The sequence below is a fragment of the Ceratotherium simum genome, chromosome 6 (assembly GCF_057802395.1).
Source record: "Ceratotherium simum simum isolate JZ-2026a chromosome 6, ASM5780239v1, whole genome shotgun sequence".
Classification (NCBI taxonomy): Eukaryota; Metazoa; Chordata; class Mammalia; order Perissodactyla; family Rhinocerotidae; genus Ceratotherium; species Ceratotherium simum.
This window is the reverse complement of record NC_141905.1, coordinates 22,732,056-22,757,560: the sequence shown is the minus strand read 5'-3', so window position 1 is coordinate 22,757,560 and position 25,505 is coordinate 22,732,056. Positions and strand designations below refer to the sequence as shown.

Sequence of the window (25,505 nt, the reverse complement as noted above, 5' to 3'; positions counted from 1 at the left end):
AATACAACCATTACCTGTCCAATACAGCCTTTCTTTAGGTGGTGCCTTAGATTGGGCATCTTTGTTTATTTTCATTAGATCCCCTTTTGGAATATAGTCAAAAGGCCATAATCACCTTAGGTTTGGTGGCTCATAAGGCAGCTGTCCTTGCAGCCTGCTCAGCCCAATTATTTCCTTTAGCTTCATCTGAAATTAACTATGAATGCCCAGGCACCTTAATAAAGGCTAGGGCAGATGAAGTTTTATCAATTCTAGCAATTCATCAACAAGGGATCCATTTTTAATTTGGGATTCTCCAGAGGTTAGAAATCTTCTCTGTTTCCAGAGCATACCAATATCACGAACGACTCCAAATGCACAACGAATGTCTGTATAAATGTTTGCAGTTTTTCCTTTTGCTAAAGTACAAGCTCTAGTCAAGGCATATAGTTCAGCTTGCTGAGTTGAAGTGACTGTCGGCAGTGGAGCTGCTTCAATCACCCCAAAAGGAGTCGTAATAGGATATTCAGCACAATATTTTCCCTTATCGTTTTTTAAATAGGAACCATCAGTAAACCATGAGAGCTCAGCATTTGTAATGAGTTTCCTGCCAATCAACCCTAGGTGTCAGTAGTTGTTAAACAGTCATGAGGCATCTCATCAGGAGGCAGAGGAAGGAGAGGCACAGGGTTAATGTTACAGCGAGAGAGTGTAATGTGGGGAGAAGTGAACAACAGGATCTCATAAGGGGTGAGCCAATTTGCAGAAAGATGTTGAATGTGATGAGAATTTAGTAAGGCTTTCACGGCATGAGGAACATAGGTAGTAAGGGGCCAGCCCATAATACTTTCCTCTGTTGATTTCATAAGAGCTGCTGTAGCTGATATTACTCTCATGCAAAGGAGGAGACCTTGGGCTACTAGATCTAATTGTTGACTATGTAACCAAGTGGTCTATGTTTTCCTCCATATTTCTGTTTTTTGTTTTTTGTTTTTTTTGTGTGTGAGGAAGATCAGCCCTGAGCTAACATCCATGCTAATCCTCCTCTTTTTGCTGAGGAAGACCGGCTCTGAGCTAACATCTATTGCCAATTCTCCTCCTTTTTTTCCCCAAAGTCCCAGTAGATAGTTGTATGTCATAGCTGCACATCCTTCTAGTTGCTGTATGTGGGACGCGGCCTCAGCATGGCCGGAGAAGTGGTGCGTCGGTGTGCGCCCGGGATCCGAACCCCGGCCGTCAGTAGCGGAGCGTGCACACTTAACCGCTAAGCCACAGGGCCAGCCCTCCTCCATATTTCTGAGTAAGGACATCCAAGGCATTTCTTTCCTTCTCATGGATGAAAATGAAAAAATGGAATTGATAATTTGGATGTCCTAGTGCAGGTGGGCTGAGAAGCCCTTCCTTTAGTTGGCAAAAGGCCATACAAGCAGTTTCATTCCATTCTATGGGGTTGAGCTTATTAGACTTTAGTAAGGCATAAAGAGCTTGGGCTGTTAGGGAAAAGTTTCGTGTCCAATTTCTACAATATCCTGCTAGGCCTAGAAATCCTCTAAGTTGTCTCTTAGTCTTTGGTTGGGGAAAACTCAAAATGCTCTGAAGCCTATCAGGGTCTAGAAGCAATCCCTGAGCTGAGATTAAATGTCCCAAACATTTAACTTGGGTTTGAACAAATTGGAATTTTTCCTTATATACCTTCTCGGTAGTACTTTAAGGAGGAAGAGGCTGTCATACTCACATGCTTCTTTAGAAGTAGAGCAAGGAAGGAGATCGTCTACATACTGCAGGAGAGTTGACCCCTCAGGACAGGTGACATCTGCCACATGTCTGCGAAAAATAAGGTGGGACTTTCTGTGTAACCCTGTGGCATAATTGTCCAGGTAAACTGTTGCCCATCCCAAGCAAAGGCAAATAGAAATTGGTTTTTAGGATCTACAGGTACGCTAAAGAAGGCACTACAAAGATCAATCACAGTGAAGAAACTGCTTTCTGTGGGAATGGAAGTTAGGAGAGTATGAGGATCGAGAACAACAGGATGTCAATTAACGACAATATTTTAATAGCCCTGAGATCTTGTACGAACCTCCATACTCATTCATGAGGTTTTTTTACAGGGAGGATGGGTGTGTTACAAGGGTTGGTATAGAGAACTATGAGACCTTGAATTCTGTATTTTTCTATGATTGGTTTAATTTCTGAAGGGCTTCAGGATTTAAAGGGTATTGTTTAATGTTTGGGAGAAATTTATTAGGGTCAGTCTGAATTTTTATCAGGGGAGCTGAGTAAATCCTCCCGATATCTGTTTTAGATTTTGCCCAAAGCTTTTTAGGGACTTCCTCCAAGAAGACCAGGTTCTTGGAGCTATCATTCTCTGTTCTAAGATGAAAAACTGTTAGAGGTACTGAGTAGTCCTTAATGTTGCCATATGAAGCAGTGGGAGTTGAGTCAATTTCAAGAATTATTTCCCCCTTTTGAGAAAAAGGGATGGCAGCAAGATATTTTTCTAAAAAGTCTCATCTAGCAAGTCGGCAGGAGCAGACTTGACCAATAGGAAGAAATGACTGTCCTGGAAAGGGCCCCATTGGAAAGGTAAGGAAGGGATTTATCAGCTGTAAGGGGTTATTAGATACTCCCACCACTTGAATTTTCTCAGTACTCCAGGGAAGGGGTTGTTTGAGATTGGCGGACTGAGCATGGAAAGCGTGGCTCCAGTATCAGTTAAGACAGTAATCACCTCATTTCCGATCACGAAGGAAGTTTCACCTAGGTGACTAAGGGGGAGGATTGGAAAAATCCTTTGTCCTTGGAGCAGCTTCAGTTGACAGGAGGAGATGAAGGCTTAACATTGGAGGATTGTTTAGAGTGTTTTAGTCTAACGCAATCTTTTTTCCAGTGGCCAGATTTCTTGCAAAAATGGCTGACATTTTTAGAGTTTAAAGGTTTTAATCTAGTTTGTTGGGGCCTCTGGGAAGAGGCTGATAGCTGTTGAAACTGTAAGTTCATGATTTTAGCGCCCTTTGATTTATTTGAATTTTGGATAGTCTGGGCTAATTGGTTTGCCAAATTAACCAAATCAGGAGTTGCCATGGTTTCCCAACTAAGTTGCGTTCACTTTACTAGAAGTGCAAGATCTTCATTTAAGCCACTTATGAACATGGAATTAAAGGCCACTTTAGTGGACTCAGTCTCTAAAGGGAGTCCAGATTTTTCCTTAAAAATAATTTCAAGCCAAATAGTCACGCACAGATTCATCAGCCCTTTGTGTGCATGCTTGAATTTTATTCCAATCAACAGGTTTTGGGAAGGCCTGAGGGATGGCCTCATATAAGGTTTTGCTCTCTCTTGGGCTTTAGGTCTGTCAGCAGGCATGGTCTGTGTAAAGTCCTCTAAATGATGATTCCAGCCAGCTTTAGCCATTCAATGTTGGGCCTGACCTTCTCCCACAAGCAGGTGAATTATTTGATAAAGATCAGAAAGCCTAAGCTTGTAGGTTTGAATAACAATGTTAAATTCTTCTGCAAAACAGTGGTCTTCAGTAACCTTGGGAAATTCCTCAGCTATAGCCCTCAGTTTTGCTTTAGTACAAGGTGCATAGGCTACATTTAAGAGGGTGCCCTCATTAAAGGGTTTTAGTTTAAAGGGATAAATTTGAACATGCTGAGTAGGAGAAGTTGTGAATGGAGGATCAAGGGAAGCCTTGGGGTTTGGGGGATAAAAAGGGAGTCTGGCAAGGGAAGGGTAAAGGGAAAAGGGATTGTCAAAGGGTGGAGAACAGGTTTGAGAAGCAAAAGTGGGAGGAGTAGCAGGAGGGAGTGATGGGGAGAGTTATGACTCTTCTGTAATTGGGACATCTTTTCAATAAGTTTAGAATTTGTGTCTTGGAGGAAAGCAATTTTGGAGCCCTAGACTCATTTAGGAGCTTCTAAATACCAATTAAAGTAAGCAATCCATTCAACTATTTTTGTCCCATGGTTTTCAAGCTTATTGCATAGAAAAATGAGTTTAGAGACTTCAAAAGAGCCCCATTGTGGCCACTGTAATTTTACATAATTTTTGGTGTTATAGGTCCACCAAGATAGAAATTTACAAGAGGAAGGACCATAATTCTTAAACATAAAACTAGCTGGAGTTCCCAAGGAAGGAAATTCTTGAGAAACTTTAGAAAATGAAAATCTCATAGTAAAGAAAAGTGCACAAACAAAAATGACAATGGGAAAGTCTCTTAACTTGGTTAGAGCACTTACTGACCAAGGAAAACTGCTGAGGGAGTTCCTTCCTGTGGTAATGGCCATCATGTCAGCACTGAGACAGGTGTCTCCTGGGCAGTCACTCCTGATCCCCAAAAAAAGGCACTGACCTTGACCAAATGGAGGGAGGTCAGAACCTGAGAGGGCTCACTATCCAAAGATTTGGTGATCCATGGAAATGGTGAGCCCAAGGTGGCTTGTGTAGCTACCGAACCTGGTTCCAGGCAGCACCAGTCTATGGAGGTCAGAGCACTTCAGATCCCACTTCTGACACCAAGTATGTTAACTTAAAAATAAGAGCCATAATGAGAGGCAGTGAGGTGGTTATTTTGGGATCAAAGAATTGCAATTCAGGGAGCACAGATTCAGGTAGAAACCCAAATAGTGTCCAGATTACAGGAGAGGGGCTTAGGGTTTTTATGGGGAAAAGGGAGGATGAAGTGAGTAGTATTAAAGAAGAGTTCATTGGTGTTAGATAAGGTAAGGCTAGGTTTGTACTTTGTAGATTGGCTTGAGGTTTGATCATCAGGCAAAAGGCTAGACTTGTACTTCATTGATTGGTTAACGATTGGTCATCAGCAAAGTCCAGTTTCATCAGTCCTTCCAAACAGGATATTCTTGTCCTTATTGATTTCTGAGAATGTTGGCGGTTTGGTCTAGTTTGGAAGATAAAGAAAACAAGAGGTGCAAGGCAGTTCCTCTGAAATGGCTGCTCTGGCTCTGTTTTAACACGGCTCTACTCATGTCATCTTTCACACACCTAATTCATCAGTTCATGTTTGTTTATCCTGATTGCTTTTTAAAATTTATCAGTATCTATATTTCCCCTTAATAAGGCAACTATTTCAACTTACTCTCATGCCTAGTTAACTTATCCTACTGCCTCCCACTGCCTCCCCCATACACACACACACACATATATGCCATCATGGAAATTGTCTAGAACATGTATAATTTAAATTTGGGGTTGTTTTGAAAACATCGTCTCCTTTTATTTTTCTTTGGTTACTCTTTCCCCTCCCTTCCCCACATCTCTTGCAACATTACCTGACTCTTTTTCTTTTATTATTTAAGGACTTCATTCAAAAGTGTTTTCAATGTGGGTCTTTGTGTGGCAAACATTCTGTGCCCTTGAATGCAGGAAATTTTCCATCACTTTCTCCTATTCGAACGATAATTTGGCTGAATATAACATTCTACATTCAAAGTTATTTTTCCCCAACATTTTAAAACTATTATTCCACTGTCTTCTAGCATCTGGTGTAGCTGTTTGTTGTCCATCTATTGTCATTTCTTTGGAGGTGATCTGCCCTTTCTCTCTGGAAGCTTTTAGAATTTTCTCTTCATCCTTATTATTCTCAAATTTTATTGTTATACCTAGGAATGGATTTTTCCTTATCTCTGTTGTCTGACCCTTTATGAGCTCTTTCAAAGAAGGTTATTTGTGGGGAAATTTATCTCCATTATTTCTTCAAATATCTCCTCTGCTCCATTTTTACTTTTCTGTCCATTTGGAACTATTGCCCGGGCGTTGGTATTTCTATGTTTATCATCCACATTTCTAAGCTTTTCTGTCATGTTTTATATCTTTTGTGTTTTCCTACTGTGAGATTTCCACAATCTTGTGTCCACAAATTCTTTCTTCAACTACATCCATTCCATTTCACTAGTTCTATTTTTATTAGATTTTTTAATTTCAAATATTTTATTTTTCATGTCTAATATTTCACTTAGTTCTTTTTTATGATTTCTAGTTCTTATTTCATATTGCTAGTATCTTGTTTTATTAATGCCTTGTCTCCTACTTAAGGAACATCTTTAGATTCTGGGTCTTTCTGTTCCAAAGCTGCTGTTTCAGATGATACGTGTGACTCAGTGTATATTTGTTATCCTTCGCTGTCCAATTATTTAGCTTGTGAGCTCATTTTCCCTTGGGGCATCAACCAGCAGGTCTGCTAACACGCATTGGGGGAGGGCTAAGTTCAGGCCCTAGTCTATATTGGAATCAGTGATTTAATGATAAGAATCCAGGAACTACAGAACCCTTAATGAATACCTGTTTGATGCCATTCCACCAGGCAGTCTTTTGCCTGAGATTTTCTCTTTTAAATGTTTAGGAAGAAATAACAACATAATGCACAATTCTGGTGATTTGGTTGGGAGCATGGTGGAGTGAATGCCTGTGTCTATCTTCATGAACTCTCTCCTATCCCCCAGTGGGGCTTTGTGTTGCTAATATTGACAGACACTGCCATGGGCACTGTTATTGCTCACTTCTGTGCTGAAGGGTCAGGGTGATGACTGTCTGTCCTAAGGCAACTTGAGGGAGAGACAGGAACAGAAGGTAAAAATTTCTCCTCCTAACTAGTTCTCTCTATTGCCCAAGACTACCGCCACCCCTGCCCCACCCCACACCAATCCTAGTAGTCTTGTCTCGGGGGAAATTCCCTAATTTTTCCCCTTGGTTTTAGGAATCCATGCTTCTCTCATGTGTTTACTGTGTTTTTCAGGCTTGATCTTGGGCGAGGTACTCAGTGGCCTGAGCTAGTGAGCCATCTGGGCAAGGATCCCCTCAGTGTCTTTAACTATAAAATGGCCATAATTGTTACCTCAAAGAGTTGTTGTGGATTTGGGGTATTTTTCATCAGTGTCTAGAACAAAATAAATATTTGAAAAGTATTGTTTTTTTTTTACTTTTCAAAAGGCCTCAATTCCAAACTTTTATTCTCAAGGAAAAGAGAGTATGCAGATATGCCAACTGGTTAATTTCATCAGCAGTTTTAGCCCAGCAACAGTGTTCTTTGCCAATTATGTCAGGAGTCAAAGAGTTGTTTACATTGAACGCTGAGCTCCCAGGCAGGGTGTTTAGCCATTTTTCCTATTGACAAAAACATGTTGGCATGTATAAAAATCAACCCCAAGCCTCAGGAAATCAGGGTTGAACTGTTTTATTTCTAGTTCTAAATTTTCTCTAAAAATCTTGCTATCCAAAGTGATCTGCAGATCAGCAGCTTTAACATCACCAGGGAGCCTGCTAGACATGCAGAATCTTGGATGTGCTCTACATTCACTGAATCAGAAGCTGCATTTTCACAGGATCTCACATGATCCATCTGCATGGTCAAGTCTGAGAAGCGCAAGATGCATCATCAGCCAGCCTTCCAGTAAAACTATACTCTTGTTTAATGCGTTATAGCTTGAAAAGTTGCTTTATGTAGATGATTTCATTTAAATTTACCATTCTATTTTCATCTCAGCCACAATGTAAAATTACTCTTATTCTTTTTTATGATGAAACTAAAGTCCAGGAAAGTGACAAAAATCCTGTGATTAGAGCCCGGTTAAACCCCACACTTCAGTCTTAGCCAGTACTTTAATACTTTTTGATTACTAATAGTGTGCTGAATGTATCATTAGTATGCACGGTGATTTTAGGTAATAATTATGCTTTATCCTCATATGTATTAGAGAAAAATATAATGAACAAACCAAGCCTGACATTTCATAGTTATTCTTGCTTAGGAAGGTGTTTTAAAAAGTGACTTCAGGTGTAGTGCAGACATGACGAAAGTTGTGCAAGTGGCTCCTACATGCCTGAGGTGTAGGGAACGCTTCACTGCTTTATACTATTGATGCCATTTCCCTTTCATTACAGCAATGTCAAGAGTGGCAACTTTTATTGAGTAATTTGTATTTACTAGGAACATCCTGTGCAACGTATTGGTACAAGGAAAAAGTACAAGTTCGTTCATGATTATTTCCCTGAACAGTATTAGTATGCCAAAGGTAGTTTCCCTAATCCAACCTTATGACTTACTACAAACAGAAAAGAGGCAATTGGTATACTCAATCCTATTGAGAAAGCTTAGGAGCCATCTTAAATGTTTGTTGATAGAGATTGCAAATACAGTATTTTGAATAGGACTTTCAAATGTCCACTGTGGAATCAGTATAGATCTCCTCTTCATAAATAGAAATGTGAAATGATAATTATACACTCTCATTGTCCAACCTTGATGAAAAGGGAACCACAATTCCCAATTTGATGTGGTCAAGGAGTCTTGTGGAGAAGGGTCTCATAGACTTAAAAATATGTTACTCAGCTGTTGTACTAGCATTTTTTTTGTCTGTGCTGATAATAAAGGGAAGGATAAATATTTACAAGCCAGGTTGTTAAACTAAGAGCTTTAATTAACAAGGCTCCAGACAGGGCCCATGCAAAGATAACAACGTGACGGCACTCTGTTCTCTAACCTCAATGGCAGGTTCTCTAACTTCTCTTTTTGTGTTTTCAGACCCTACATGTAAACATATAAGGGCTCTCTGATAGCAAGCTGTTTTGCTAAAGAACTTCTTTACACATATGGAGTATAACCTCTTAAACTCAAGACTTGTTTTAAAACCATGTCTCATAAAATATTCAGATTGGATTGCATGAAGTCATAAACATGTTGAATGTAGGAAACAGTGTTAGTTTATAAATCTGGCCTGTTATTATTTAAGTTGTGTGGTCACTTTTTTTCCCATCAGTTCTTTCTTTTTTTCTTCTTCCCAACTATACATGCTCTTAACATTTCAGGGTGGGGGAAGGAGGTGGGTAAGGAAAGTATAGTTTGTTTGCCCTCCATCAAGAACCTCTGGCCTTTTCTCACTCAAACTCAACATAAAGATGTTTCTCCCATGTCACCACTATGACTGCAACACAAAACCGAGATGTCTCCATTTTTGTTTATTTTTTGCTTCACGGACTTACTTGTAAGCTCCTGAGCCGTGAGGCAGGGGAGAAACATGACATCCAATTAGAGTCTGACCTCTCTTTGTGTGGTGGTGTTACCTCACCTCGATGGGATGCAGTTTACGGGTCTATAAAATGAATGACCTGCACCATTTGCTCACTAAGATCCTTTCTTGCTCTAAGCCATGATAATATTCCAAACAGGATTACAGGATTTTACACTTTTGGCACTTAAAAAAAGAACACTACTCTCACTTGGCATGTAGACTGTATCAAACGCTGAGTGAAATGTAAATTGAAACAAGAGGACAATTCTAGAATGAAAGGAGACACTCATACCCACCCTTGACTCAGTGTGCATGGGGGAGTTAAGTGGGCTATGGGCAGCTCTGTAAACATAATGAGGAGCATATGCCCTACAACTAGGGCATCTGCTTTCTTATCAGTGGAAAAAATTCCCTAATATTTGAGCTGTACAAACAGTTCCATAATAGAGTCTACTTGAGAAAAAGTAGAATCAAGCGTGTGACAATATACCAAAACTGACACACAAAAAAGCATTTGATTGGAGAAACAATTCACAGCATTTTATTCAAGTTAATCCATTTCACTCACTAATCTACTATATTGTTCCTGGCACCATTAATATTATCCTCATTATTTGTCATTGAAGAGGACCATTACTTCTAAAAAAACCTGGGTTGGATTTCCATGAAGTTTAACTCTACGATCAAAAATCTTTTTCCTTACCAAAAAGCAACCCCTTTATCACAAGAGAAACAGAGGGAAAGACTGATATTAATTTGCAGAAATTGGTCTCCATCAGAAACAAGTCATAGTCCATAATCTTTCATTGTTGTGCTTTTACTTGGGGCCTTTTTTGGGGGAGGGGGCTGTTTCTGACAAATGCTTACTTAAACCAAATAACATGCCCCACTGGATCCTGGAAGGAAAATAAGGTCTAGTCCCTAGAGAACAAGCAGGTGGTCCTCCAGGGAAGAAGCCCTCATGGCTCCTAGAGGTGACAGAGTCATTCTCCCAGGGTCAGGGGACACAGTCAATGACCCTCCTGCCCCAATCAGTCAGTAGTAAGGTACAACCAGGTGAATGGGAGCAGTAGTAACTAGCTGGGTAACCCATGGGCTAGAATCTCTAGAACAGGAATGTTTGTGTTTGAGTAAGACAGAGCTGGAGGGAAGCCTCTAGAGTCTGGAGAAAGTGACCAAGAATAGCCAAGTGTGAAAGACACAGGTTTCCCACCAGGGCACCCACAGAAAGGTGCCACTACCAGTCAAAGGCAGTCCTGTGCTTTTCTGAGACGAGGGAACACTGAATGGGTTCTGCAGTTTTCACATACAAACTGGAATGATACTCAAGTGGAAAGTGAAATCAGAGTTTCCTTCCTTTGCTCAATAAACACTGATAGAACACCTCCGTGCAAGGCAATGGGACAGGTGTTAAGGGGAAAAGAAAGCTGTCTAAGATGTGGTCCTGACTTGAAGGAGCAATCTAGCGGTAAACCCTGCACACTACAGAGCACTGTCTCCGAGGGGTGATGTGGGGGGCAGGACCACTTCTGGCTGGCAGGATCGGGAAGGCATTCCCCAATCCTCTCCTCTTGGTTGTCAGCAGATCCTCACTCCCTCTGTGTAATTGCTCAGCCTTCCCCATTCCAGGCACTTGTTTATTTTCCTTATCTTTCTCGGTAGTCTGAGAAATGGAGGATAAGTTCTTCCCTCACAGGTGCCTAGTAAATGTGTGTGGAATTGATGTGTTGTAGACTTCACTTTTCACTTTTTCACTCTATCTTGGTCCAGAAAGGTGGAAAAATTTTTGGGAAAGGAGAGCTAACATGGTAGTGGTAAGGGTAAGGTGTTTTAATCAGAAAGTGGGAGCAAAGGTATGCCAACAGGCAAATTTAGTATCTGGCTTAAACCAGATGACAGGGAGAGCACCAACACAGCCAAGGGCCTCAAGAAGGTAGCTGGAAGCCCCTCCGCCAAGCAGGTCAGTCTGCAGACTTGGAAAGCTAAAATCTTTTCCTGTTATGTACTCAAGCTTAACCAGAGGGTATGAAAGAATAATACATAACTAGAGGGTCTTAACTTTTTAGAAAGTAGGAAGTTTGAGTAAATACAGCACTCCCCAAAAAAGGCAGGGTTGATCAAAGTGTAGAGAAAGCTTCTGGATATCTTCTTTAAGTTTGTTTTCGGCGTTTCGGTCGGTAAGCAATCAAGATGGAGAGAGATGCTATCCCAAAGAGGAACGTGTGTAAGAACCAGAGGAGTTGAGCCCAACCATCTGTGATGCCTTTAGACCTAAAAAAGAGAAAAAGAAAAACGTAACTACCAGAATTTTAATGTTATGGTTTCATAGGAGTTATCATCTTGTTTTTTAAAAATTTATTCCTCCTATCAACTTTCATTGGGTATATTTTGCTATTTTCCTCCAGCTTCTTAACTTGAATGGTTAGTTTATTGATTTTCATTTTTCTTGTGCATTTAGGAAGGTACACTCTTCCCTGAGAAGCAGTCTGGCTACTGCCTAGGACAAGGTATTATAAAACTGTTTCTCACATGATTTTCATGAGGGGATAGGGTTAAAAAGCACTTGTGTGGCTTTAGAGCAAGTGTTTTGAAGATAGACCAGATGTTACTGGCCAATTACCAGCTGTAACCTTGGGCAAGTCACTCACTCTCTCTCAGAATCAGTTTCCTTGTCTGAAAAATAGGAATAACAGTATTTACCTCACCAACTTTTGAGATGATTTATAAGATAATACACACAAAGTGCTTAAAGGGCCTGGTGCATAGTAATAACAAACACCTGTTTATACAGTCATTCAAACTAAACTACTTAAAACAAAGCTCAAGAGAAAAATATCCCAACTGAAGTGAATGGCTTCCTACAGTCTCATCTGTATATAATTAAGTCTCATGTGGATGACCTTTTAAATTTAAAACAAAATTTAAAAACAATCTAAGTAAAAACGATATAATTTTCCACACTAACAGATTAGAGGAGAAAAATCATATATGATCTTAATAAATGCAGAAGCAGCATTTGATAAATTTAAACATCCATTCTTAATATAAGTTCTCAGCAAACTTAGAAATAGAATGGAAGTTCCTTATTCTGATAGAAGAGATCTACACAATTCTAGAAAAAACATGATGCAAAATGTTGCAAGTTTTCTCTTTGATCAGGAACAAGGCAAGGATGCCTACAATCACCACTTCCAGTCAACACTGTGCTGGGGGTACTGGGCAGTGCAATAAGGGAAGAAACACAAATAAAAGGTATAGAAAATTGAAAGGAAGAAATAAAACTCTCTATTTCTAGACACAATTGTGTACCTAGAAAGTTAAAAAGAATCTACAGATGAACTATTAGAACTAACAAACAAATTTAACAAGGTCACTGGGTGTCAGGTCAATAAATAAAAATCAACTATATTCATACATTCTACCACCAAACAATAAAAAAATGAAATATATACCAAAGTGGGCCAGGATATATGAGATATTCACGTTTATACAGTACTATTTATAACAGTAAAAAAAAAACCAGAGACTTAAAATTCCCTCAGGAGGGAGATTTGTTAAATATAGTAAGGCATATACATATCATAGAATACTATGCTAATAAAATGAATGAGGTAAATTTATAGGTCTAGACATGAAAAAACAGGCATTACGACAGTGGAGAAAAGTTACAGAAGAGTTTATATTTATATGTATGTATATTATAGTGGCTACAAAGTGGAACACGTAGTCCAATCTTATCTCTGATTAAAAGGAATTCACCACTTCCTTTTTATTGCTGGACAGTGGGATTGGGAGGCTACAAATGTCCTACATGTCTTTGTGTATTGATTCATTCATTTACACTTATTCATTCATAACTCAGAAGGAATACTTATTCTGATTTATAGTGAGCAATGATACATTGCAACATGTTAGACCATAAACAAATGATTTCAAGAACACAATCATAGTGACCTAACCTCTCTATGCCTGTTCTTCCTCTGCCCTTCAAAGAACTGCATGGCAGGATGTTAAATTTGAGTCTTTTGGTTTTCGTTACAGGTTCCAAATGCCAATAACAAAACAGGCGTCAAGTACTGTAAGTGGAGGGGCTGGACCACACACCTCCAAGCTGAGCTTTCATCGAGAGGCTGAAGAGGCCACTGGAAATGCTGCAGCATTTCCTATCACAAGTCAAGCCCAAAGAATAGCCTCAACAGAACCATTTGGAGAACTTGACACAAGTCCTCTGGAATTTGGGTGAAGGGACTTATATCTGATTCAAAAGATTAAAGACTGTTACAGCTTGCCTAGTGGGCGATCAAAGATACATGGCTGCACTGGGGATCGCATGCATGTGCAGATTTTATCCCACTGGAGGGATAAGGAAGCTGTTATCGTGAACCACACAGATCTTGTGGAAGGGCGCTGGCTTGGGTGAGCCTAATTGGACGGTAGAAAAGTTCTCAATAAAAGGGGAATTCTCCCCTCATCATAGTCCCTGAGAGGAGACCACAACTGCAAACTACAACTTCAGGAAGAGGCGCCTGAAGGAATCATATGGGAATTGCAGAGGGGAGACCCCTAGTGATGGGTGGTTTCTCAAAGATCCACCCGGGCCCCTCTGGAGAGAACAAGCCAACGGTGGGTATGCAACATCCACAGCACCCAGCTGCCGGATCACAAGGCAGACTGTGCCCCGTTTCCCCAAACAGCTCCCACCACCCCAAGGGGCCAAAGCAGCTGTTGCTAGTGAATAGGGTAAAAAGGTGGAATTAGAGAAGGCACCAACTACACTGTTTTCCCCACAGCAGGCTCCAGATCCCCAGCTGGATGAGAACAGACATTCTGAATTAGATAAAAGTTTATGGTTTTAATAAATAGACTTACTAGCCTGAATATCACATAGTGACTGGAAAACCTATAGCACTGCTTCAGATTTCACGCAGGGCTGGGGGGAGGCAGACAATAATGCACAGAATGAGTTTACTTAGAGACGAATGAGAAAAAATAAAGTTGCTTTCTGCTCCTCTCCCAGAAAGTCCAGCTTGTTTAATAAATCAGAAGATAATCTATTTAAAGCACTTAGCAGTGTCTGGCAGAGTGTGCACCCGATAAATATTATCTCTATGATTAAAACATAGTAGTAATAAAGCATCTTATTCTCCACTTTTAGAAGTAATACAACAATAATAGAGGTGACAGTTAATCTTGACCAGAAAAAAATTAATTGCAAAGGAATTTGGCATTACTATAGCAATCTCTTTCACTACATCATACTTTCTGTATATGCTTACATAAGTACAAAGGCAAAGAAAATCTTTTCTAGTACTCTCACATAGTATTAACTTACACTGGCATCTGTTGAGTAGGGTTCAGTCAAGGGGCTTTTAACTTCCATTGCACCCCAGAATTATCTGCAAAGCTTGAAAAAATTACAAATTCTCATGCCTGAAGCCAGGCCTACCAGATTAGGATCTCTGGGTCTGCAAACCAGACATGCGTACATAAGCATTTTGAAAAAGCTCCTCAAAGGATTCCGTTGTGAAACTAGAATGGAGAATCATCAGCCGACGCCAATAATTTAACTCTTTTTCAAATTAGAAGGCAGCCTCCTAATCTTTTGTTCTAGTTGGGGCTATACAGAGAATTAAAAAAAAATAAGAAAAATCATCTAAATAAAGCAAGGAAATAATTGATTAGCTAACACAAATGAAATGAATTCATTCATTAAATGTTGACTGAACACTCCCTCTAAGCTAGGTTCAGTATTAGGTGTGGGGATTCAATTCCACCCTGAGGGTGCTCTCAGCCTACAAATGCGTGAATTATTTAAATGTGGCTACTCTCAATTTATATCAGATACCAAGAGAGAAATGACAAAGACTATTACAAACACTTACTTGCACAATACCATGGCATACAAGGACTCCCCCAAGTGAATCAGCCAGGCAAGCCAATACCTGAAACAAAAGTCAGCCTAGTTTAAGGTGACGGTTATCATGGAAACCTCAAAAAGAAAGGTGCTTCACTGTGAACTAGCACCACTCTTAAATATCTCACGGCAACTGCAGGCCTTCTCGGTCTCCAGCGAGACTGGAGCCGCAGCGTCCACATCCCATTTCCACAGCTGTCCTTACCCATTGCGCAGGAGGCTGTGATGATGGTCCACCAAGTACTGAGTGAAGGGGCCCAGGGGCCCGAGGCTCTGATAAGGAATACTCTCAGGCCAGAAGACAGCCCACTGAAAGAGAACCAGAGGCACAGAATACCTATTAGGTCACTTACATCAGCAAATGTTTCCTTTTGAGAGAGGCTATGAAAGAATCCTGATTCTACAAGAACAACTACAGACCATAGAATCTCTGAAATAAGTCATCTGGGCTTCCACTCTTGACATTTATTTTCTAAACACTATTCTAGTGGGAGATTTATGCTGAGGAAACTATATGGTTATCAGACTCAATGTCCAAGTTGGATGACTTCCATTCTTAATGAATTCCACCAAAACCATTATTTTATACGGGTTATTAACAAATTTTAAGAGTTTATGTGCCCTGCCTAGCTTCTTTACTGCACAAACTATGCCTTGAGCCAAACCCCCGTTTAATTTAGAATCCTTTTCTCTTCTTTCCCTTTTTCTACCTCTAAAACTGGGAATGATCCACTGCACAGAGTTGGAAAAGAAGTGAGATCAGGTTTGTGAAGTGCTAATAGCAGCTACTTAATCACATAAAGTTTCTGTAATCTCATCAACTTTCCCTCCGTCTCTGTGTTGTAACCTCAGCCAGCTTAGGGTTTTCTGAGAACAATTATGTGCCAACAGGTCCAAAGTTTATTGTCCTATTTGGATCTCAGCCAAGACCAGTACTATCTCTCCTATCAGGTTGTTACACATTCAAAATCTAAATAAAGCATAAAATACCACTGCGTCCCCTAAAACCAAGAGGAACGGAAGGGGCAGCAACTGCCAGCTCCACAATATTCCAATTTGAAGTTCCCAAAGCTTTCCTCCATCTACATCCTAACTAGTCGGAGACGCAGAATCACAGAACAGAAACGCACCTTCGCGAGTTTTCAGTTCAACACCACCATGTAAACATATGGGGAAATCAGGACAAAGGTGGTCAAATTTGAGAACAGTCAACATTGTGGACACGACAAACACACTTCTAATCCCCAGTCTCCAGATTCCCCTGAGCAATATCCCAATACCTTTGCCTTCCTTCAAAATTATACCAACTTAGTCCGCAACCTCTTTTTTCAGGCGTCTTTCCCATTATCCTTTACAGGAATTCAGACAAAAGTCGCTCCTCCTCATAGCAGAGATCTTCAGTCTTCTTGATTCCACATCTGTGCCATAACATTTATATCCTCTCTATCCCTTCTTAACAACTATCTTACCCATCCTTTAGGTTTATTCCCATTTTCCAAGCAACTCTAGCTGCCTCAAATATTCTGCTTCGGAAGCCCTGTCCTGACTTGGCAGGCCTACGGCGGTCTGTCAACTTGGATTCCCCCTCCGTGAGCTCAACTCAGTCTCGGTTTAGTCGTAGTAGCCGCGGAAGGGCGAGGAAGCAAAGAAAGGAACACTGCAAAGCAGAAACCGTCCAAAGAGCCCAGCGAACTTCCGCTTACGCCAGTAACCTAGGCAACCACCAGGTGCGCAAGCGCAAAACCTCGCTCCCGCAGCGCCCCTCGCCCTACGAGGGCCTGGCGGGCCTAAACAGATGCGCCGCCTCGCCCTGTGCCTCACCGTGAAATATCCCAAACCCACGGCCGTGACCAGCAACGGCAAGGGTCTTGCGGTACGGAAGTAGGCGGTAGCAGCCCTGCCGGGCTGTGCCTTCGCCACCACCATCTTGAAAGAGCTAGACACTGAGTCACTGAAGTGGGGGGAGCCGTCCCCGCCCTCATACAGGGAAAGCCTGCGTAGCCAGTTTCTCAGGACCTCAAGCCCAGGCAAAGGGCCCGAGCAGAGGAGTGCGCCTGCGTCGTTTTGTCGGGTCTAGCCCTCTCTCGCTCAGCCCCAGCGCCTGAGAGCCGGGATTGTGCCTGCGCGACCTCTCCCCGCCCACAGGCGCGGATCCTAAACTGAATGGAGCGCTCGCTCCCCTCGCCCGGCCGTTGCCCTTACGGTGTAGTAGCCAAGGGAGAGGGTGATGACGGTGCGCCAGAACAGACTGCCCCTCTGGAAGTACGTCTCATCGCCTGCTGCCTTCCCCATCGTTGCAGCACATCCCCGGGCACGCGCGGCCGGGCACACCGCCCCGCGCCAGTTGGAGGCGGGACCCGGGGCGAGGCCTCGGCGACGGCCCCTCCCTCCCACCTCCCGGAAGTTGAAGGTTTACGGATTCGGAAACTCGGAGAGCGAGTCTTGCTGGGCTCTGGTCTGATGGGGTGGTCATCATCTCACAGGGGAGACCCCTCTCTTGAGTGTCACTTTCCTGGGTTTAAGATAAAGGTGTTGGGATAGATGGTGCTTTACGCCTCTAATAACCACTAGTCTAACTTTTGAACTTCAGCTCTGCCGTGCTCCGTGAGAAATCATGCCCTTCGTCTTCATTAGTAAAGTATCGAACCGTAGGGCACAGCAGTTATGAACAGGGGCTGTGGAAGAGACGCCCCGGGTTCAAGTCCTGGCTCTGCCATTAACTGTTTGCTTAAGCTTAGAGTCCCTTCAGCAGTGTGTGCCTTGATTTCTCTATCTGTAAAATAGGGATATATCTGTTCCTACCCCAGGGCTTTTGGGTGGATTCACGGAGTGAATACACGTAATAAAAGCACTCACAAAGTGTCTGGCCCATAGTGTTCTATAAGTTTTGGTTATCATTAATATACTGAGCCTTCGGCGTATGTGCCAGGGCTGTGCTAAGTCCTGTATCATCAGCGCGCGGTGGGAGGCATATAAAACCGAAGGGTGTTCTCATTAGACTTCGTGAGGAGGACCGTTTCGCTGGGGCCTTAAGAGTGGATGAAAACAATGGCTCATATTTATTGAGCGCGTGCTATGTTCAAGGCATAGTAAGTTGTTCTAAGTACTATAAAACAACTCTGTGCGGTGCACTTGTCCTTCGTGTGAAAGCAGAGAAACAGCACAGAGAGGTGCCCCAAGTCCTGTAAGCGGACAGGATTATTGGAAGCCAAGTCGTAGCCGAATGTTCAGGCCGTCTTAAGGACTGTGCTATGTGAGGTGTGGAACATTTCCAAAACGTCTTCAGTTGGAGTGGGAGCAGCCAAAGTTCTGTTTCCTCATTTTTTCCATGAGTGTATTCGGTTATGTCTTAATGAATTCCAGAATATGTGACAAGATCCATTTTCCCAGATAAACCACAGTGGCTGTTGAAATCAGGGTTACCAGTGCTCAACAGCTTTTCTTAATCCTGATCTGTCTTCATCACACCACCCTCTTGGTTCTCCCTCTCCGAATACCTCTGATTTCTCAGCTTTCCTTTTACTTGTCCCCTAGATACAGGTTTTTCCTATTTTCTCTCTGTGTTTATGGTATCTTTGAGAAGCAATTTCACTTCCATCTGGATAACTGTAGAACAATCTCTCCAGCCTTAGCCTCTCTCCAGTTTCCTGCTGGTAACCTTTACTAGGTATCACACTACCTCAAGGACAAGAAGTCCACTATTGTTGTCCACAGAGTCAGTCTTCACCAAGGCTCCCCTATTTATGTCAATAGCATCTTCCTTCTTCCAGGCGCCCAGACTCCCCCGTTTGGCTGCCCTCGTGCCTAGTCAGCTGTCAAGAGTTCTATTGGTTGAGTAACATGGTATCTTACCCTTCTGGATTAAACCGTGGTTTAATTTCTACTGCCTCCCTGGGTCATTCCCTCCTATGTTCTACCACTTCAACAACCCACATGCAATCCATTGATGGAATTTGTCCTACAAAGGACAGGGTAACTCTCCTCAAGTATGGTTCTGATCAAGGCTTTACCAAAACTTTTCAAGAACTTCTCTAATTTTAGGTTATTTTTCAGTCTTTCTCTTCAGGTGTCAAATCTGCAGTAAGGGAGATATTGGAGAAAGAACTCATGTTAGGATAAAAGTTGTTGAAGAGCCAAAATGGCTTGTGTCAAAGGACTATGGGAAGCTACGTTTTAGTTTCCTATCTTCCACCACCATGCTCTGAGCCTGGCAGGTTGCTTAGTGTCCTATGCCCTGCCCATCCCCACACCGTTATTATGGAGGGGAAGAGTGGTACAGCCCATAAGCAAAGGGCTTACCGTTAGGCTGTCATGCACACATAAGGGACCCAGAAAGTAACAGATCTTTACTCAGATATGAGTAGTTTATGTCAATCCATAAGGAACTCACAGTCAACTGGCGATTCAGAAGGGGTACCTCTCTTCTATATAACGCACTCTCTCCACATGTGACAGAGGTGGCTGAATTCTTTATCCCCCAGGTATCCTATATTGCCATCCCCTCTGGGTTGGCAGAGAAATCTCTTATCCCTTTACGCTTTATCTCTTTCTCTCCACTCTCGATGAATTAATGACCTAAACATTGAAAACAATGAAGAAAATAAGGCAAAAGAGTTTTACAACCTTTGAGAGAGGGGAAAGAAACTTCTTAGCAAGATATTAAAATGAAAAGCCATAGAGGGCAAGATCAAAAATTTAACTGCATCTAAATTAAAAACTTCCTTCTCATGAAAGGCACCATGAATAAGGTTGAAAGACCTGGAATAAGAAATTCTTCAATATATATAATAGGCAAATGAGTAAAGTATATGAATTGGACATCCTTTAAACTGAAGACGTGAATGGCCAAGAAACATGAAAAGATGTTCAACTTCAATGGCAATTTGGGATGTGCAAAATAAAGCAAAAACAAGAGACTATTTTTTCCTATAAGATTGGTCTACCAGGCATCGAGATCCACTATAAAGAGCTATAATAATTAAAAACATTTGGTATTTGACATGCAAATCAAATAAATCAGTGGAAAATGATACTCCAGAGATAGATCTGACATATATCCAAGCATTTATTTTATGATAAAGGTAACATTTCAAATTAAGGAAGAAAGAATGAACTACTCACTAAATTATTTTAGGATGATTGGTTATCTGTTTGGAAAAAATATTTTAAACTCTACCCTCCCCCCAACCCAAGTACACAAATAATGCTGTATCATGAGGCACAGAGATAATAGTACCCCTAGAGGAGTTCTGATGAGATGGCTGTAGTGTAGGACCGGCATGTGCTAATATAGCAACCCCTTCCCCCCACTTTCCCAGGATCATAGTGGGAGGGAAAGGGAGAGCAATCTAAACAGATTTATGGAAATTTGGATAGAGCATTGTGTCCAGAGAATTAGGAGCAATTTATTATTGCAAGAAGGAACAATGTGGGAACAATGTGAAATTGAGTGCAGGAAGTTGAGGCTGGTAAGGCAGGTAGGGTCCTGATCATGAATGGCATTAGGTATCAAACTGAGGAGTTTTGATTTGATCCCTTAGCCAAGGTGAGTCAGTGACGATTTTTTTTTCCTTTGAGGAAGATTTGCTCTGAGCTAACATTTGTTGCCAATCTTCCTATTTTTTTTTTTTCTAAAGGAAAATTAGCCCTGAGCTAACATCTGTGCCAATCTTCTTCTATTTTGTATGTGGGTTGTTGCCACAGCGTGGGTGACAAGTGGTGTAGGCCCGAGCCAGGGATCCGAACCCATGAACCCGGGCCGCTGAAGCAGAGCGCGCCTAACTTAACCACTACGCCATGGGGCGGGCCCCAAGATTTTTTTTTAAATCAGTGGAGTGAAAATGTATGGTATCCATTGGATAGAGATAAAATTGGAAGCAGGGAAAGCAGGGAAGATGAAGGATTGACAAAGTGGTATAATGGGAATGGAGAAAAGTTTATGTCATTCACTCAAATATTCAATCAGTATTTCTAAGGACTCATTTAGTGTCAGGCGCAGTGCTAGGCCCTGGAGATACAGCTGTGAACAAGACAAATGCAGTCCAGGCTTCAGGTTGGGCACAGTGTAGCTCTGACGACAGGCAAATCAATAGGGATTTACTAGAGGCAGCATAACTGAATGTTTTAATACAACTGAATTTTTGACCTTAAAGTATGAGATCCTGCATTCATGGGTTGCAAACAGAAATGTCCTCAGGACATTAAATTAGCAAATGAATGAAGGGGGTAAGGATAATCCAATAAGGTGTGGTGAAACTCTAGGGGATCCAAGGTGGGTCTGTCCTGCCTAAAAATCTTCAAATTCAAATAATGATGATGGTTGATGATGATGATGATTAGATTTTGTGCAGGATTTTGGCCTATAGGACACTGATTCTTTATGTGTGCTTGAGAAGTGGTTAGTTTAGAAGTGGCATAAAGGAAAACGTCAATAAATGTTAGCTATTGTTCTTACTATTGTTACACTTCAGTGAATTAAGTGCTGTGATATGGGAGGGAGAGGCAAGGAAATGGCTAAAATTCAGTTTGAGAAAATACAATTCATTGAATGGGCAATTTACATAAAATCATCTCAACAAAATCCAGTGTGCTCAAAGGCAATTTGCTGAATCGTCAGTTTGCCAAATTCACCAGATTTATGGAGTGTGGCTTTAATACTTCAATAGGGACGTTAGATAGCTTTGTCAGATGTGTTTACTTTTGGTCATGGAGTAACTTTTCTGTTTATATTAATATTCTGTGAATCTTTTAACATGTCATTTCCTGTTTTGTTGACCTTTAGAATTTTTAAGGATTTTTTATCGAATTTTTCAGATCGTGTATTGTATTAGTTAGGATTACATATGGCTGTAGACCTTTCTTTTGCTCCTACAAATCCAGTTGTTGACTTATAGGGCTGGTTTGGAGGCTCCTTTGGCCTGTTCTCAGTTTACCCCACTAGGCTTGTGGCCCTGTGGTTAACCATCCCAGGCAGCCTCAAGCCTGCGTGAATCATTTTACTCTTTCTTGTGAATACTGGACCACATTGCATATGGTTTGACAGAGATCATCTTCTCCTCATGCATAACCAATATTTCAGCCTAGGGTAAGGGATGGAAGGAAGTGAAAATAGTCCAGGTGATATTAGAGGAGGAGTTTATTCAACAATCAGCATGAGGAGTTTGAACGCCAGGAAAACAGTTCAACAGAGCCCTCTGATAGAACTGCTCCGAGGGGTGTGAGTTTAAATGCAGTTTACATCTCTTTCACAAACAGTGCATGTGCAGGGAAGAGGAAAACCGAAAAAACTTACAACTAGATTTTTAAAAAAGGCATAGAGTGCCTCTGGGCTTTTCTCTAGATGTTACATTGTAGATAACAGAAGCAAGAATTTCTTGGTTATACATCAAACAAGTTCAGACGTTATCTGTGTGTGGAGGGAGGCAAGGACCAGGGTCGTTATTTAGTCCCTCAATCTCTAAGAGATGCAGCTGGGAAATGTGAGAGCTAGGTACCACTTTGTCTTTTCCTGTTGTGGATCTGCCCAGCTGGCATCTTCAGTCATGAGGTGTGGGGTTGCAAAATCATTTTAACACAGGCTGAAGGTGGCCTGCACAGCTGCTTCCCAGTACAGCATGGATCTTATTATACTGACTTAAAGCCTGTGCAGTTTGCTTGCTAGATTCACCTGTCAGACCAGGGAGAGGGGTTCCAAAAATCTGTCCACAATGCCTAATAATTTCCCTTTGAGCACGTACATTGAGAAACAAAAAGAAAAAAGTATCACTTAGAGGCAAATGCAAAGTCTTTGGTAAAATAGAAACAAAGAAAAAATGACCTAAACTTGGGTATAACAAACACATTATTGCTAATCTCTGAATACGACAATTGTGGCACACAGGAGGGGCTCAGAAATATTTATTTAATAAATTACTGAATGAAATATCCTGTTTCAAACATCTGTGTAGAAGGAAAATTATATTTTTGCAGGAGGCAAACTGAGGGATAACCATATTTTTGTGCATTTATAGTTTAACTTTTAACATCACAAAAACAATGGAGAAAATGAATAAAAAATTCACTGGATGCAAAAAGTGGAGGAAACATCCCAAAATTCTGCAGGAGGGGAAAACCCAGAGGAAAAGGCTTAAGGAAAACAAAACTACTCTACAGAGCACCAGATCCTTAAATCACCTTTTGTTATTGCTGCCTTTTTCTTTTTAACCAGGTGATCATTTTAATCAAATTGCCATGTTGATCAATTTGCTTTTGGTTAAAAAAATTTTCTTTTAACATCACCTGGGACTCTTCTTTGCAGCACCTGAAGCAGATGTACAGGCCAGGAGGGCGGAGAGTATCTCAGTACCGGGAAGTGGCCTAGCCTGTTGGAGCTAAGAGTTTGCAGGAAGCTACAGAGTCTCCAAGGCGAGGCTGAAAGGGAAGTAGTGGCCAGGTCATGAAACTCCCTGTTAGGCATTCTAGTAAGTTCTGACTTTTCCTTACAGACGATAATTGGGAGTTAAGTACTTCTCAAAGCTCACCCTAACGTTGGTTTTCTGAGAGCAGAGACTGCGTTTGTGCTGTTCACAGCTGTATCGCAGGGCTCAATACACAGGACCTGGTCTATGTTGGGCTCTTAGTATTACGAGGTATTTTTAAAAAGTATAAAGGACTCAAGCGGCTATTCCTTGAAGCCAAGCTTAATATAAAGAAGCTGAGGTAAGAGAGTTTTCAAGAAAAAAATGAAGATTGGCCAACAATGTTTGATGACTTATGGAGGAAGATTGTAAGATTGGGCAATTTAGGGGCTGACTTGTTGAGCTTTGCAGTGACGTCTAAGTGATGGAGTGGGAACAGAGGCAAGATTCCCTGGGGTTGGGAAAGAACGGAAAGCAAGCAAGTGAAGGCGTCTGGTAGAAATGTTTTTGGAAGCAGCTTTATGGACGAGGCACAGAGAAGGTCGCCACCTAGTGTGAATTCAAGGTACTGAGAGAAAAAATGAAGCCAAAAAAAGCTGATCTGAACTATGAATTACTGGGAAGAAAATGAAAAGCCAGAGAAATCAGTTTAGGTCCAACCTTATTTTGGTTTGCTCTGCTCTCTAAGTCTCCAAACTCCTCCGACACTTCCAGCTCCCAAAATATTCCCCTCAGCTACCTCAGAGCACCTGGTGCTGCCCAAATGCACTGGCTGGGCTATCAACGCCCCTCACCCCAAGCAGACAGCAGAGGACCCGGCTACAGTCATAACTCAGTAACATGGCCTCCCATGATTTCATCTGCCCACCAGTCTGTTCCTCGTGCTTTTTCTTCATTTTGGTTGGTGAGGCACGATCTATGCTGGAATCACGTCAGAAACATGGGCTCTCCCTCCACCTGCACCTCTGCCAGTAACTTGCCTAACTAAACCTTACTTCCACCTGCTTTATATTCCTCTAGGCATTTTCTTCTTAGAGTTTGGCACGTTATCTCTCTGGGCTTCAGTATCCTCATATGTATCATGGGTACAAGTAATATATATCCACATAGGGCTGCTACAAGATTTAAGTAAGATAATGTATGAACAATCAGTTCTTTGGGCCTGTCACATAAATTTGTAGAAAGTTGTTTAAATAGGGGCCAGCCCGGTGGCATAGCGGTTAAGTTTGCACGCTCGGCTTTGGGAGCCCAGGGTTCACCAGTTTAGATCCTGGGTGCGGATGTACGCATTGCTCATCAAGCCGTGCTGAGGCAGCGTCCCACATACAGCAACTAGAAGGATGTACAACTATGACATACAAATATCTACTGGGGCTTTGGGGAGAAAAAAGGAAAAAGAAGGAGGAAGATTGGCAACAGATATTAGCTCAGGGCCAATCTTCCAAAAAAAATAAAAAATAAAAGCAAGGTTTATACAAGAGAAAACAAAGTTGTTTAAATAGAAAGGGGCACATGTGGATCCCTCTGAATTCAGATGAATTAATCTGAAACAGCTGTCAAGCATGTGTTATGTTTTCCATACCTGGAGTATAAAAAAAACCTCCCACACATTTGGGAAGGTACAAAGTCCTAGAGTTATGAAGAAAATTCCAATGGCCTGTAGTTGCTTCATCTGTAAAATGGAGGTTTGGGTTATCTCAAAGGACTGTTTTAAGGATAAGATGAATTAGCAAATGATCTAATTTCCATAATCCTTATTCAAGATTAGTCTCTGGTCTCTCCAGCTCCCAATCTCAGTATTCCTTAGTCAAATGATGAATCAAGCAATATGGATCCTTTGTGAGGCTGACAAAGCTTCCATCCTCACACGTCCTGCAGTCTATAATATAATAGGGTGATAGTGACAACCATGAGGTCAGAGGTCAGACTGCCTGGGTGAGAGGCTTACTCTGTGGTATAAATCTCTCTGTCCCCCATTTCCTCAAGTCTAAGTGGGGATAAAATAATACCTACTTTGTAAGGGTATTACGGGGGATTAAATAAGAAGATTAGATTCAGTTGGTGCTCAACGAATGTAGGCTAGGTTTTGAAAAGGTGGATTGGGTAAAGTAATCCAGAGGCGTGTCTGGGGTGGAGCCATGTCTAGGGTGGAGCCAGTCTAGGACTGTGTCTAAGGTGTGTCTAGGGTGG

At 41.6% G+C, this 25,505-nt stretch overlaps 1 protein-coding gene across 2 annotated transcripts; it reads right to left on the bottom strand.

The window, feature by feature from the left end:
- Positions 1 to 9,518: 9,518 nt before the first annotated feature.
- On the bottom strand, positions 9,519 to 17,261 carry TMEM254 (transmembrane protein 254). 2 transcript variants are annotated; one of them, XM_004426889.3, is made up of 4 exons: positions 17,122 to 17,261; positions 15,125 to 15,228; positions 14,888 to 14,947; positions 9,519 to 11,276 (listed from the first exon to the last, which is right to left on the bottom strand). In XM_004426889.3, exons 1-4 carry the CDS (start codon positions 17,209 to 17,211, stop codon positions 11,156 to 11,158), a joined length of 375 nt encoding a protein of 124 aa, XP_004426946.1. In that variant the 5' UTR covers positions 17,212 to 17,261; the 3' UTR covers positions 9,519 to 11,155. The 2 variants fall into 2 exon arrangements, with proteins under 2 accessions (XP_004426946.1, XP_087288101.1); XM_087431975.1 differs by lacking the exon at positions 17,122 to 17,261 and adding an exon at positions 16,741 to 16,950.
- Between the last annotated feature and the right edge of the window lie 8,244 nt (positions 17,262 to 25,505).